Below are 15,922 nucleotides of genomic sequence, written 5' to 3' on the forward strand. Positions count from 1 at the left end.
TTGTGGATGCAATTTCTTTATTAAAACTTTAGTATTTACTTTTTAAAAAAAAATTGATTTAAAAAAGTCCCACTATCAAAATGGACACAATTGTAATGTGCATCACTAGACAATGACCTATAGAAGAAGGCATAGATTTATTCGCTGTGCCTATTAAGAAGACAAAAAAATATAAAGAGAACTACTCATTTATTAATCAGGAGATTATGATTAATAATAATCATAGTTGACATTGGCTCCATGTCTGAAGGCGCTGGCATCCCGCGGTCCCATTGCAGCGCTCTCATCGTAGTGATGCTGCCGACCCTGATCGTTAGCTTTGGCATGGTCCATCCAGTAAGCGAGATCTGTCTCAAGCCTCTGTAAGTAGGAAGCACAATATAATGTTTCATTAGTAATTCAAAGGCAGTTATTTAACTTTATTAAAGAAAACAGGGAGGAAAATCACTTAAAAGTCTACTAAGATCTATAAAGTGTATATCTGCACTTTTTCTTTCACTCAACAGCCACATACTGGGCACTTTCAGTAAGCTAGGAAGCATCAGTGATAGGATAGATCATGTACTTCTGTGTCATTTAGAGAAATTTCTTATTTCCTGTTTATTCATATACCTATGCATCTATCCATGCAGCCAATCAACTTGACTACCATTCCATGTTATTTCATATTTTTTCATGTTGTTGGAGTCTTTATGCAATTTATGAAGCTGTGTTCCCTCTACAAACATCCTGTATGACACATTGCTGTTACTTCTTAAACAAACATTAACTACAAGTATTACACTGCCTGTGTGTATCTACACTGCTCATAGTTGTAGGCATTTATAAATGTTTACATACAACTTATAAGAAAGTTATGTAAGTATTATTGTGTTGTGAACTCTTTAAGGAAGAACCTTAATCAAAATGTTCACAGTGTTCTTGTGAGTTCATACAGAAGATTATCTCAGCTACATTCAGGAAATGACTATACTACGCATGTGAGTCCTTCATTAGAATAAAAATGTGAGGCTTCATAAAGAATGCTCAAAAAATGAGTAGCTACAAGCAATTACAGTTTGCACAGACAAGACACAGTTAGACACAAAAATGCAAAAGCAAAAAGATGGCAGGTGGTGATGATATGTTGAATGAAGTGATTTTAAATTTTAGAATTTTAAAGATGTTATTAAAATGTTATCAACATTATTATTCCTCATATACCACAGCAATTTACCAACAATTACAGTTTTGAAAAATGTATTAATGCAAGACATCATACTTTTTAACCATTTATAGTTACATTTAATGTTATGGAAGATACACGAGACATCTTACCAAGTTACGAAGAAACTGCAAAAGTCCTTAGACTTTTCCATGTTGAAAAACTTAAAATTACAGCTTTACTTCTGATCATTACAAAGCACTGACACTGGAGACTCCTTCCATACATGTGAAGTAAACGTCTCCTAACAGAAAACTTCACCATATGAATGATTGTTTTTTTTATTGTTAAATAACATGCTTCTAAATTGTTGTATAGAAACAATAACATATGAAGAAGTGAGCATTAATGTAAACCTGTGATCTGCCTTGCAGCCAAAACTTTTAATCAACACCTTCTGACCAATCAGAATTGAGAATTCAGCAGCACTGTGGTATAAAGTAGAAGAGAAGAGAACGTGTGTGGATTAACAGGGTTAGAATCCCAGAGTTTTGTGGTGGACCGCCAGACCCCCAAGGAGTCCAGCTTCTACTCTGAGAGTTAAAATGAAACGTTTGCTTTTTTATATATATGCATTAGATTTGTAGCAGCTGAGTTTTAAATATAGTGAAGTTGAGTTCAAATGATTTGTTGCTGATTTAATTACACTCACAGCCTCATCGTAACCCATGTGCATGAACTGCTGGATCCACTGCTGCACGTCTGGACGGCTGCGGTCCCACAGGTTTCTCCGAGGTCTCCGGGGAGCTGACAGGAATTCCTTAGCTTTTACCTGTGAGACCACGAGTTCGTCTGCAGATCTGCTCTGGACTGTGAAATGGATGTTGAGAGCTGCACTCATTGGGTCTGTTTGACAGGTTTTATGTTTTATAGACCAGCTTTATCATTCTGATTGTTAGATCAATTTAACAACATGGCTGAGAAAGTTTGGTCCAAATAATTCCATGAGAGGAAAAATATGTTTCAAAATCTATGCATAAAACTTAGTTCCAGTCTTTGGTTAGTGGAAATACAGTGCTAAATCCATTAACACTTGCTGAGGTTGACACAGCATAGAGGAAAAATCCACCCTAAATGATTTGCATACTATTTTTTATAATTAAGATGTAGTCTTTAATGGCATCCACAATTTATTTTGTAATCAAATTCTTATTTGACTTTTTAACCCACTACATTACCCACAATGCTGTTTGACTACATGTTGATAGTGTTAGTGGGATTTAGCTTCATCTCTACCTAACAAGACAGATGCAGTAGCACTTTAGTCCTTTAGTCTGTCTGGCAGTCTCACCTCCACATCTGTTCACTTTGTTCCAACAGATAAAATTCCATAGCTTCAACTTTAGTGCCATACCATCGTTATCTCTTAGATTGCTAATTATCTAAGCCTTAACTCAATGCAGCTGCTTTGTATAGCTGCACTGCATTCTGGGACTTCGAGCTCAAAGTTTGTTTTCTCTTCTAATCTGTATTGGATTTCTCATTATTACGATGTTGAACATTGCTGGAAAATGGTGAGTGAGAAAAGAAGCCCTTGCTCTGTTGTTTTTTAGGAGCAAAGCACAAAACTTGAGCATTATCACTTATATTTGAGATCAGTGAAATTTTTTTCTCCTATTAAATACCATTCTAATGGCAGTATGGCACAGAAACATTAACTTCTCACAGGAATAATATAAAAACGCACCAACTAATACAACAAATTATCACCGGAATCACTAAGTACATCACAAAAATGTCAATATAAACATATTTAATGTGTTTCAGGGTGGAGTTTTCCTTTCATTCAAGCCCCACAATATCCATATTGCCCTGATATACATATCAACAGTAATGGACAGTTATATTTTAGGCTACATATAAAATCATTGTGCTTTGAGAGGCTGTACTGGATAAAACAATTAGCTGACACATTACCATCCCTCTTCTTCAGTATCTTGCTCAGTGTACTTTCACCTGATCCACCTGGAACAGACAATCACAATACTGTTCAGCCATGGCAGTAAAGCTGAGTTGTCTCGTATCATTGTATTGCAATTTCAAATGACCTGCCATCCAGAGCGACCATCCGAAAAAAGGCATTTGGTCATATTATTGATTCTCCACATGTCAGGGATCAATGCATGCATCACCATAGTTTAGGTCTCAGAATATAGTATGGATGTATTGTTGCACGGATGACTTTTTTTTTTTTTTTTAACCATTAGCTATGGCTGCTTTTATCATTATTTGCGTCTTTCACTAGGTGTACAGTAGTGCACTCTCATAGGTCAGAAGTCTGGGCCAGCTCAGTTACTTGTTTATACAGAATGAAATGAGCTGCGCATTTCAAATATCCTTGCTAATCTTAGCCAATGCTACAGTTAGCTGCCTAAATTTCACTTCTTATGCTCCAGAAAATGTAAACGAATCCAAAAATGCTTTCAGCCCTTAAACTCCCAGGACCTGACACTGGGTCCACACTTATAGTCTTCTCTCTTGTAAAAATGTACATTTCCTTATAGTTTCACCTTAATTGCTGAATATCTAAGATGCATAAATGAATAAGCTGAGAGTTTAAGGTTTAAAAGTCGCTATATTTTCATCATGCTCTTAGAATTACATCAATGCTGTAGGTCTAAACTCATTTTTATAGTTTGACAAATCAAACTACTATACTGCAACAATAATGCCTAATTAATTTGTAGCATATTATTATTTTGATTTAACAAAGATAGATTCTTTATTGTCATTGCACAGGGTATAACGAAATTGAGTGTCCCTCCTAATGGCGCAGAAGAATAAAATAAAAGGAGTAAGAGATAACATGAATATAAAAGGATATAAATATTAACATAAATGATCAGATCTGTTCAGTTAAGATAGTAAAGCAGCTAAGATATTGCACTTAACATATTGCACATTTGAACAGTGTGATCCCGTAAGATTTATACATTTTAAATATAACAATAGAAATTAAAATTAAAATAAAACAAATATATTGCAAACATTCGTTTGTTGAATTGCTATTTTGTCTTATGTACAAGTTTTGCAGTTGGGGATAAATAAATATGAAGTAAGGGTCTATAGACATGAGTGTGTGTGTGTGTAGTGCAAATAGTTCCTAGCATTCAGTGATAACACCATAGAACATTAAACAAACAAGCACAATATTTTTGTAATTATTATTAGATGCTGCAGGCTCAAATTAAACTTTCCACTTTAATGATTACAAAATATTGTAATATTAATGTCCCATATTAATATTACTTGAACTCCAGAATATTTGCTTTACTGTTTCTAGGCTGCAGAGACAAAGCTGTGTGTCCTTTAACAGGGAAATGATGCATGGAAGATTGATATTATATTTTATATAAACACTTTTCTCAAGACAGATGGAGTTGCTCAGAAGCCTAGAAAATGTTTTCCATCACTCTATATAAGGTGGAACCTACATGACCAACAGCCTTCCTGTTCAAATTCACATGGATGAGAGATGTGAGGGACATCACAAAGGCACAAAGTGAATAGATATTTCAGCACAGCAGAATATTTTGCTATCAGGCCTCTAGGGATTTTTCTTAGCAGTAAGATACAGAAGGTCAATAAAATTGCAAAATCAGGGATCAGAGATACTGTACTTATGGTCAGTGGTGGTCCTGGTAAATCTGTGTTGCCTGGTCTTGCTGGATCTTGTCTTTTATGTTCATTATAATACACTGTTTGCAACAAAAGTTTTCAGTGGTCATTTAAATCCTAAACCACTCTCTCTGCATAACCCTGATTGTTTACATTGATCTGGTAATGGGAACTAATGCAAAAGCCATTACAGCGGGGGATGCTTCAGAAAAGAGGAAATTAAATTAAGCAAAGCAAAGGATTGTTTTAGAGATATTAACATACCTGAGGTGTTGCAGAGGATGAGGAAGATGAGGAAGAGCAAAGCTTTTATACAAACGCTGTAGAGCTTCATGTCTTCGGTCTTGTAGCTTAGCTGGGGCTGTGTGGTATGAGCTAAAATAAGCTACTGTAGGTACTGTAGGCTGTAGGAAGAATAGCCCTAAGGACAAAGAGGCAAACATTCCTGCTAAAAAAACCTGCCACTGCCTGTGAAGGAATGCAGCCAATAGCAGAGCAAAAGAAGCTAACGTTTCTGTAGCCCTCCAACTTGGGCTGTAATACAATCACCATCCACTTTATTAGGAACACCTGCACATTCATGAAGTTATCTAATAATCCAATCATGTGGCAACAGCGCAATGCAAAAATCATGCAGTTACAGGTCAAGAGCTTTGGGTAATGTTCATATCAAACATCGGAATGAAGAAAGAGTGATCTCTGTGGATTTGATTGTGTCATGGTTGTTGGTGCCAGATGGGCTGGTTTGAGTGTTTCAGAAACTGCTGATCTCCTGGGATTTTCACACACAATAGTTCTCTAGAGTTTACACAAAATGGTGCAAAAAACAAAAATATCCTGTGTGTGCAGGGTCTGCAGGCTGAAACACCTTGTTGATGAGAGAGATTGGAAGAGAATGAACAGACCGGTCAGGAAGTCTATAGTAACTCAAATAAGCACTCTTTACAACCAAGGTGAGCAGAAAAGCATCTCAGCATGCACAAAACATCAAACCTTGAGGTGGATGGGCTACAACAGCAGAAGACCACATCAGGTTCCACTCCTGTCAGCCAAGAACAAGAATCTGAGGCACAGACTCACCCAAACTGGACAAAAAGGGGATTATTTTTTCTAACTGTCCAGTTCCAGTTTGAGTCTGTGCCCATGATAGCCTCAGATTCCTGTTCTTGGCTGACAGGAGTGGAACCTGATGTGGTTTTCTGTTGTTGTAGCCCATCCACCACAAAGTTCATGCAATTTCAGATGTTCATGCAATTTCAGATGATTTTCTGCTTACCACAGCTGTAAAGAGTAATTATTTGAGTTACTATATCCTTCCTGGCAGCTCGAACCATTTTGGTCATTCTCTTCTGACCTCTCACATCAGCAAGGTGTTTCCACCCACAGAACTGTCGCTCGCTCAGTGTTTTTTGTTTTTCGCACCATTCTGTGTAAACTCTAGAGACTCTTGGGTGTGAAAATCCCAGGAGATCAGCAGTGTCTGAAATACTCAATCCTGGTACCAACAACCATGACACAGTCAAAGTCATAGAGATCACTCTTTTTCTTCATTCTGATGTTTGATGTGAACATTACCTGAAGCTCTTTACCTGTATTTGTCTATAGTAACAGATAATTCACAGGAACTTGTATGTTTATTCAACATTTTTAGTCTCTAGTGTCAGTGTCAGTGTCAGCGAACTTCTCTGACATCTTCAGGACAGAAGACTTTCTGGTTTCTTGATAACCTCACAAGCTGCATTTTTTGTCTTATTAGAGAAAATAGGCTGTTTATAGCTGCTATAACGTAAGTGATAGTTGATTATATTCCTGTAACAGCACACTCTGAAATATTTTATTCCTTATTAATAAGGGTATAATGTGTTGGTTATTGCATATTTGGAACTGGACTTTGGAGTAAAATTAGTAAACTTAGTGAGCCAATTAGCATCCTGCACTACTGAAAAAAAAACAGCTAAGATTAAACAAGGCTCTGTGGCAGAAATGGATGAAGCTATGAGCAGATAAATATGTGGACAGCCTGAGGCTGAAAGAAAGAAGCGTCTCCATAATGTTATCTTAGCCTTCAAGCCACATTCTTTACTTTTCTTTACCAGCCAACCTTTTCAACTCTATATGGTTCACATACAGTATCCATAGCCACAGCAGTCCCAAGGAGGATGAATTAAAGAAGTCTGTTTACTTAAACAGACCAAATGGAAGCAACAAAAACTGTCCTACTATTTACAATGTAAGAATTGCAGAGATTGAGCACATGCAGAACATTTCTCATATATTTATTGTGTGCTTTACAATGTCTATTCTATTTATTTTAATACAAAAAAAAAAAAAAAAAAAAAAAGAAATCACTCTTTAGCGTTTATACTTTGCCTTCGCTGTCTAGTGGTAGATAAAGTGACTGGACATTTGCATGTCAAAGACATTTTGACAATCTTTAATGGAACTTCAAAATAGGCAGGAATTTCTGAAAAGTGGTAGCAGTTCAGACAGCATTAGTGTTATTGCACAGAAAAACAGCGCATACGTCATCATTCTTCAGGAGCTGGGGAATCGTAGCCCAAGCGACTAGCTGAGGGGAAATGAGCCCAGAAGGTTCTGGCCAGCTCGTCGATTTTGTCATAGCCAGCGTGATTGCGCAGCTCTTCGATCCAGCCGAAAAAGTCCGAGGAGGTCAGCGCCCAGTTTGGCATGTCCCGCTTTTCCCTGGACTCAGCTGAGAACCAATCAGACAGTTAGCCAATGACAACCAATGAGTAATGTTTAAAAGATTGAGCATAACTTAACTTATTGTACTTATAAAAATCCTATATGTAAAAAATATAGGGTGCTGCTATATAATTTTTATCTTTTAATAACTTTCATAACCTTTAAACATTGTTTGAATAAGAAATTCAAGAGTAAGTAGAATATTAAATGAAAGCCAGTCAGAAGTGGAAGAGGATAACATTTTGGTCAGTCAATCAGAAATGTATGTTACAAGACACTGAGCATGTGCTGATAGCAGTGATTAATATGTATTTTATCACCATTTCTGGAATTACATTTAGGTAATAAACTAATATATTTCATTTAGTACTGCATCTTTACTTGGGTTTTGATATTTAATCTTGAAAATTCTGATTATTGCAGTTGTTGAATATTCAATATTGCACATTATCACTGTATAATCTATACACAATTGAGAGCATTATATACTGTTTCGAAGATTCATAATGTTTACAGTGAATGCTCACCTTGGCTATCTTCAGCACCTGAAATGAAAAGATTTAAACCAGGGTGAATAAAATCAGCTTAAAATGGCAGTTAAACTCTGAGTCTTGTGCGCTAAATAAGCTTTGTCCAGATGATCCAAGCTCAGATAAAGCACACAACAGTACTCAAAAGTAGGTTAAGGCATGAATTTGCAAAAACTAATATGTATGAAAAATTACAAATGGTTACCATTAAGGCATAGGGTAGGTTATAAACTAGATCAAGTAAAAGAACAACTTAACACACAGACTCTGTTCAAACTGCATTTTGATGATTTGCAGCAAGAAAGAAGAAATTGGTTTTTTGCTTTTGATCAAATGTAATTTTTAATATTTTTTATTAATGTTGAGATTTTACAGTTTACATTAGTGATGCTCCTTCTATCTAATTTTATCTAATATTCAAATATCTGTAAGAGATAATAGAGTCATTCTCTGAATATGGTGTCAAACTTGTCCCTTAAATTATTGGTCATGACATGAACATAAGTATGAAGTCTGCCAAATATGTAAATTAGCAGAATAAAATATGTCTGAAAATGTATGTAAATATCATTTAAAAAGAACCTTTGTCCCTGCATTTCATGTCATAGCTGTTTTTAAAAGGCTTGTCGTGGGCTTTTTTTTTTTTTTTAAGTCATGAAATCACAAAAGTTATGGATAAGTGCTTCCAGGGTCAAAGTTCAAAAGAATAGGTTTTCCTTTCAACTAACCCCAGTAGTTTCCCTCCACACTCTATAAGTTATTCATTTACTTGGAAATTTTTTTCTTGCTTGATTTTTTTAGAGCTATCTTTGGAGTTACACCTTTCAATCTTCCTATAAAATAATATTTACAAAAAAAGGATTTACTATAATAATTTATTGATGCTGGTGTAATTAATAATGTGTGCTTTGAGATGCTGTTGATGCCATCTTAGATAATACATCTTTAATGAAAGTATGTCTCTGGCATCACAGCCTATGCTTATCAGTGACTTAAAGTAATGACATCACATTAATAATAATAATAAAGAACAAAGAAAATTGGTTATTTATTTAAAAAAAAATCATTACAGTCACAATTTCTGAATAGAATAAATGAAAACATAATTCAGAATTTGAACACTTTTCTGGTCTGAAAGTGAAAAGGATATTCTATTAACTGCTGGGAGAGGGGAAAATCAAGTATAAAAATGTAATATAGGGAAATAATGAAGAGAAATCTTAAAATGCACAGTAAGGTTTACTGAATATCAGCATTACTGAATGGCAGTTGAATATTTCAGCATGTTGCCCTAGTGCAGCAGCACAGTGGTGATCATGTATGTTTACAATGATCTGATGGTCAGTACAGATATATATACAGATCATGAAAACACAGAGATACATGTGCCACATGAGAGCAGTGTCATGGTGTGGGGATAAATGTCTTGTGTGAGTAGCCTCACTTCTGGTGTAAAATGGACTTAATTTGCGAACCCTAAGTACCTGTTTTTAGTTCAATGTAGTTTAAGTCTTTTACTGGAGACTTTTAATAGGGTTGTACTGAACATTCTTGCAAATGTATTATCTCTCTTCTCTCCTACAAGCTTCATTTCTGTCCACACACTCCCATTTGCATAAGAGTTAAAACCCCACAACTTTTTCTTGCACACGACGACAGAGCTGCTCTCTGCACCAAAATATTACCATGTGATTTTTCTTCCTGATATCATGTGGACGTAGAGCATAACAAATACCAGAACAGTGTTTTCAGTGTTTGATTACCTGTGCACTTTCCTAATTGAAATTGTCTCTGCTTTAAATAGACACACACACACAAACACACACACACTCAGAGTGCAGGTGCACACGGCGGGGCCTTTCTTCTCCCTCTTTCATCTTTTACTTTCTGCTTTTCTTGTATTTTGTATTTCTCTCCCTCTCTCTCTCTCACTACATTGTGCTAGTTCTTACACTCTCATCTCTTCATCATCCAGTATGTTAGGAGCCGAAAAAAGTAAAAATGAGAACCAACTGGTATCCCCAAGGACTGAATTAGAAAAATCACTCTTCTAGTCTCTTGCTGCTTCCAAATTATTTTATCTGAAACTTTTCTTTTTCTAGTTTTTGGCTTTAGGCAGAGGAGTATGCTGCAGTAGAGTTACTATATAATTTAACATAACAAATATAATTATCCTTACCACAGTCTTAGACTTTTTTCATGGATCTTTACCAAAGATAAAGCATAAAGTCAAGATTTAAATTTTGAAACTGGCAAAAGGAAGAGGAATGAGACGACTACCCCAGAAAATCTGTAAAAGCACAAAGAAGATTTGTCCTATCAGGCTTCTTACAGGTTTCAACAACCACATCTTAATCTATGAGCCATCATTTATTCAGTTAGGTAAGAATATTTATTTATTTAAAAAAAATGAATATAAGATTAGCCTGAGGAGTGCAGAAAATGCAAATGTCTTTCGCAGTTCAGATGAATTGGCAGTATGCAGCAGACATCCTTTATTATTTAAATAATAATTATTTAAAAGTAGCTAGGTTTCTTACCTGACAGGCAGAAGAGTCCGAGCGCAAACACACACAGGACTAATGAGAAGCGAGGCATGGTCACTTCACTGAAAAGTAAAATGTCTTCTTAATGATAATTGATTTTTTTTTTTTGCAATAAGTATTAGCCATCCTCACCAAGGATTATGAGGCATATATGCTTCTAAAACACTGCTGTGTCCAGATACATTCTTTTTCCCAATTTGTAAATATCATGTCAGTTTTCTTCAATACATCAATTCTAATATAATGCTTTGTATTGTAGAAAACCAACCAACAGTAAATGAAACCTGGTGAGCTACATAAACAGTAATATCCTAATCAGCATAGAAACAAGGCAATATTAATAATTGCAGTTGTTTGTGAGATTACCTGCAGCACCTTATTCCACCTCTGTAGCTCTTGGTGTGTTTCTGGAGATATTTCTACCTGCAGCACTTTATTCCACCTCTGCAGCTCTTGGTGTGTTTCTGGAGATGTTTCTGTTCTTTAACCCACGACACTGACAGAGAACAGACTGAAGGCTGGAACGCTCTGTTTGCACTTCACATGTCCTCTCTATATGTAGTGCCTCCATATCACCAGGTTATACTGCCTTGTTACTGTTTGTAGTGAGATCTCTCACATCAGCATGTAGTCTGGCTCAAAGTTTGTATTGTGAAATGCAGTCAATATTCAAGAAACGAGGCCCTGGAAACTTGCCTATCATGATAAAAAAAAAAACATGCTTTAACACAGTAAAAACATTTAAAACTTTAAAAATTAGTGGAAGTGACAGTTCACCTCTTTTATACCACAACACTCACAGGTCTATATTAATGTGCTTCTTATAGTTCATCATTGGTTCTAATGTAACTGCTAATTCATCAGGACTTGCTCTGCAGAAAGTCTAATAAACGGATTAAAAATGTGTTGATATTTAACAAAAGAAGATCTAATTCTTACGAAATCTGTTGTAAGAAGGTGTTTATTTTACATTTATGGATGGAGTCTACAATGTCAGCACTTTGTAAAGTTTTCCATGCAAGAAAAATCTAAAGCTAGAGGGTTTTGCAGTCTCTCTGTAACAAGCTGTATTTATATATATATATATATATATATATATATATAGAGAGAGAGAGAGAGAGAGAGAGAGAGAGAGAGAGAGAGAGAGAGAGAGAGGCTGGCGAGGGAGTGAATGTTTAGATCTGCTATCACATAAATTGTAAATTGCTGCACTAGAAGAGGAATAAAACACTTTGGAGCATGGTGTGATAGGAAAATAATCAACTTTGGGCTGTTAAAGGCACCATCACACCACACGGTCATTAATTATTTTCCTATAACAGCATGCCCCATCATGTTTTATTCTTTACTTCATGCAGATATCCATCTTTACCTATGAATGGGTCAACAACAGCTGTGACAACCCTGGACCTGAAGCCATTCAAATCAGCATGTCTCCACTGTAAGGACACTTTCCTTTGCACTGATTAGAACTGTTTCCACATTTAGACTTTCTTGTTAAATTGATCTCCATCTTGTGCATATTACACACCTTTTGAACTTTTAATAATATGTGAAATAACAACAGTCTGACTTGAGCTAATGTTACATTTAGGGTGATTCCACAGTTGCAGTGCCATTCAGACCTTTTAACTTACAGAATATTTTAATAATATCTATATATATATATTAATATCTATATTTCGTTTTTCAACCTTGACTCTAAGAAAGCTCAGGCAACAATACATCATTTTTTTACGGTTTTGTTGCTAACAGGTTGAATTTTGTAGTTACGCTAATAGATGTGAAAGCACCCTGAAAAAGTTAAAATGGTCTAAACTAGGCTGAGAGAGAGAGAGAGAGAGAGAGAGAGAGAGAGAGAGAGAGAGAGAGAGAGATCAATATAACATTTGTAACAATGTAACATTTGTTGAACTTTGAACTGCAAGGCGTTTGGGATACTCATCCCTGAACAGTGCTAGTCAAACTCGAGCTTTGTGCAATTTCAAGAGATGACTAAGACTTGTTTGGTCTGTAATATTCCTCTTAGAAACTGTTATACACACTTGTTATACAATAAATAAAATCTGTACTCTAACCATAGTCAGTATACAAGATAGAAATACACTAATGAAAGAAAATAAATTAGACACGTTTTAGAAAAAAAACAGTATGAGTAATAATTGATGTGCATCAGATTTAGTCACGGCTTTTGCGTGATGAACACGGTTTTGAATCAGTACAGCAGTCTCCATACTTACACTACAGCAGCCCTGATTCAAAACAGTGTGTATCAGACAAAAGCTGCAACTGAACTATTAAATTGCTTTTCAACTATTGCTCACATTAACTCACAGGAACTAAAAACTGGCATCACACACTGAGTGTGTGACTGACAGCAGGACACACTGATTTCACAGACTAACTCTTAATCTCTTAATCCTAATCCTTCACTGTAAAATCATTATTATTTGGGTCTCCCAACACAAAATACCTTTGGTCCAGACAGTAAACTGTGGATTAAAGCATGGTAAGTTGTGTGTGAATAAGATCAGGATGTGACAGCAATGAAACCATTAATATTTATAAAAGACAAATCCTGTACTAAAAGCTTACCCTCTAAAAAAAAAGCAACCATAATAACATTCCCCCCAAAATACTAAATATCATGTCAGTTTTCTTCAATACATCAATTCTAATATAATTCTTTGTATTGTAGAAAACCAACCAATAATAAATGAAACATTAATGAAACAGTTGTTTGTGAGATTACCTGCAGCACTTTATTCCACCTCTGTAGCTCTTGGTGTGTTTCTGGAGATGTTTCTGTTCTTTAACCCACGACGCTGACGGAGAACAGACTGAAGGCTGGAATGCTCTGTTTGCACTTCACATGTCCTCTCTATATGTAGTGCCTCCATATCACCAGGTTATACTGCCTTGTTACTGTTTGTAGTGAGATCTCACACATCAGCATGCAATCTGACTCAAAGTTTATTTTGTGAAATGCAGTCAATATTCAAGAAACGAGGCTCGGGAAACCATCATGATAAAAAAAAAAAAAAACATGCTTTAACACAGTAAAAAAACATTTAAAACATTAACTATTAGTGGATGTGACAGTTCACCTCCATTATACCCCAACACTCACAGGTTTTCACCAATCAGCCATAACATTAAAACTACTGACAGGTGAAGTGAATAACATTGATTTTCTCATTACAGTGGCACCTGTCAAGGGGTGGGATATATTAGGCAGCAAGTGAACAGTCAGTTCTTGAAGTTGACGTGCTGGAAGCAGGAAAAATGGGCAAGCGTAAGGATCTGAGTGACTTTGACAAGGGCAAAATTGTGATGGCAAGACGACTGGGTCAGAGCATCTCCAAAACGGCAGGTCTTGTGGGGTGTTCCCGATATGCAGTGGTTAGTACCTACCAAAAGTGGTGCAAGGAAGGACAACCGGTGAACCGGAGACAGGGTCATGGGCGCCCAAGGCTCATTGATGCACGAGGTGAGCGAAGGTTAGCCCGTATGGTCCGATCCCACAGAAGAGATACTGTAGCACAAATTGCTGAAAAAGTTAATGCTGGCTATGATAGAAAGGTGTCAGAACACACAGTGCATCGCAGTTTGCTGCGTATGGGGCTGCGTAGGCGCATACCGGTCAGAGCTCCCATGCTGACTGCTGTCCACCGCCAAAAGCGCCTACAATGGGCACGTGAGCATCAGAATTGGACCATGGAGCAATGGAAGAAGGTGGCCTGGTCTGCTGAATCACGTTTTCTTTTACATCATGTGGATGGCCAGGTGCATGTGCGTCGGTTACCTGGGGAAGAGATGGCACCTGGATGCACTATGAGAAGAAGGCAAGCTGGCGGAGGCAGTGTGATGCTCTGGGCAATGTTCTGCTGGGAAACCTTGGGTCCTGGCATTCATGTGGATGTTACTTTGACGCGTACCACCTACCTAAACATTGTTGCAGACCAAGTACACCCCTTCATGGCAACGGTATTCCCTAATGGCAGTGGCCTCTTTCAGCAGGATAATGTGCCCTGCCACACTGCAAAAATTGTTCAGGAATGGTTTGAGGAACATGCCAAAGAGTTCAAGGTGTTGACTTGGCCTCCAAATTCCCCAGATCTCAATCCAATGGAGCATCTGTGGGATGTGCTGGACAAACAAGTCCAATCCATGGAGGCCCCACCTCGCAATTTACAAGACTTAAAGGATCTGCTGCTAACGTCTTGGTATCAGATACCAGAGCACACTTTCAGAGGTGTTGTGGAGTCCATGCCTCGACGGGTCAGAGCTGTTTTGGCAGTACAAGGGGGACCTACACAATATTAGGCAGGTGGTTTTAATATTATGGCTGATTGGTGTATATTAATGTGCTTGTTATAATTCATTATTGTTTCTAATGAATTCAGGACTTGCTTGGCGGATACACAAACTCGAAGTCTAATAAACAGATTAAAAATGTGTTGATATTTAACAAAAAAAAAGAGAGATCTAATTCTTATTATGAAATTTGCTTTAAGAGGTCTTTAGTTTATATTAATGGATGGAGACTCCAGTGTCAACACTTTGTAAAGTTTTCTGTGAAAGTAAAATCTAAAGCTAGAGGGTTTTGCGGTTTCTCTGTAACAAGTTGCATTTTTTTTGACTTATTAACAAAAAAAAAAAAAAAAAAAAAAAAAAAGAAAAGAGAGAGAGAAGCTGGTGAGGGAGAGACTGTTTATATCTGTTATAACATATGCAAGATCAAACTTGTTTGTTCTTTGGCAAATTGCTATGCTAGAAGAGGAATAAAACTCTTGGAACATCGTGTGATAGGAAAATAATCAACTCTGGGGTGTTAAAGGCACCAGCGTACCATCCAGTCATTAGTTATTTTCCTATAACAGCATGCCCCATCATGTTTTAAAATAGAGCTTACATAAAAAACACAGTAAAAATGCTATTAATTGCTATTCAACTATCCCTCACAATAAACAAACTAAAAACAGGCATCACATACTGTGTGTGTGACTGACAGCAGGACACACTGATCTCACAGTCTAACTCTTAATCTCATAATCCTAATCCTTCATTGTAAAATCATCATTATTTGGGTCTCCCAACACAAAATACCTTTGGTCCAGACAGTAAACTGTGGATTAAAGCATGGCAAGCTGTGTGTGAATAAGATCAGGATGTGACAGCAATGAAACCATTAATATTCATAAAAGACAAGTCCTGCACTAAAAGCTTACCCTCTAAAAAGAAAAAAAAGGAAAAGAATAAAGCAACCATAATAAGACACATTTTCCTCAATACATCAATTCTAATATAATTCTTTG

The 15,922-nt window shown here is 36.5% G+C and overlaps 2 protein-coding genes across 6 annotated transcripts; both read right to left on the reverse strand.

The window, feature by feature from the left end:
- ecrg4b (ECRG4 augurin precursor b) lies at positions 1 to 5,241 on the reverse strand. 2 transcript variants are annotated; one of them, XM_026933499.3, is made up of 4 exons: positions 5,087 to 5,241; positions 3,122 to 3,169; positions 1,857 to 2,014; positions 1 to 360 (listed from the first exon to the last, which is right to left on the reverse strand). In XM_026933499.3, the coding sequence occupies exons 1-4, from the start codon at positions 5,154 to 5,156 to the stop codon at positions 211 to 213; spliced, it is 426 nt and encodes a 141-aa protein (XP_026789300.1). In that variant the 5' UTR covers positions 5,157 to 5,241; the 3' UTR covers positions 1 to 210. The 2 variants fall into 2 exon arrangements, with proteins under 2 accessions (XP_026789300.1, XP_034169672.2); XM_034313781.2 differs by lacking the exons at positions 3,122 to 3,169; positions 5,087 to 5,241 and adding an exon at positions 2,496 to 3,043.
- A 1,994-nt stretch (positions 5,242 to 7,235) lies between these two features.
- otos2 (otospiralin 2) lies at positions 7,236 to 13,589 on the reverse strand. 4 transcript variants are annotated; one of them, XM_053231653.1, is made up of 5 exons: positions 13,357 to 13,557; positions 11,028 to 11,300; positions 10,599 to 10,666; positions 8,056 to 8,073; positions 7,236 to 7,535 (listed from the first exon to the last, which is right to left on the reverse strand). In XM_053231653.1, exons 3-5 carry the CDS (start codon positions 10,654 to 10,656, stop codon positions 7,351 to 7,353), a joined length of 261 nt encoding a protein of 86 aa, XP_053087628.1. In that variant the 5' UTR covers positions 10,657 to 10,666; positions 11,028 to 11,300; positions 13,357 to 13,557; the 3' UTR covers positions 7,236 to 7,350. The 4 variants fall into 4 exon arrangements, with proteins under 4 accessions (XP_053087628.1, XP_053087623.1, XP_034169674.1 ...); XM_053231648.1 differs by having other exon boundaries at positions 10,971 to 11,300; positions 13,357 to 13,543; XM_034313783.2 differs by lacking the exon at positions 11,028 to 11,300 and having other exon boundaries at positions 13,357 to 13,556.
- Positions 13,590 to 15,922: the final 2,333 nt, after the last annotated feature.

Source organism: Pangasianodon hypophthalmus, chromosome 2, assembly GCF_027358585.1.
Source record: "Pangasianodon hypophthalmus isolate fPanHyp1 chromosome 2, fPanHyp1.pri, whole genome shotgun sequence".
NCBI classification, from domain to species: Eukaryota; Metazoa; Chordata; class Actinopteri; order Siluriformes; family Pangasiidae; genus Pangasianodon; species Pangasianodon hypophthalmus.

Bases quoted from the DNA above. Each gene is read 5' to 3' on its own strand.
- ecrg4b (XM_026933499.3), bottom strand. From the start codon at position 5,156: ATGAAGCTCTACAGCGTTTGTATAAAAGCTTTGCTCTTCCTCATCTTC. The intron at 3,170-5,086 runs GTATGTTAATAT...TGTCTGTTCCAG, and splicing joins CATCCTCTGCAACACCTCAG to GTGGATCAGGTGAAAGTACA. The intron at 361-1,856 runs GTGAGTGTAATT...TCCTACTTACAG, and splicing joins ACATGGGTTACGATGAGGCT to AGGCTTGAGACAGATCTCGC.
- otos2 (XM_053231653.1), bottom strand. From the start codon at position 10,656: ATGCCTCGCTTCTCATTAGTCCTGTGTGTGTTTGCGCTCGGACTCTTC.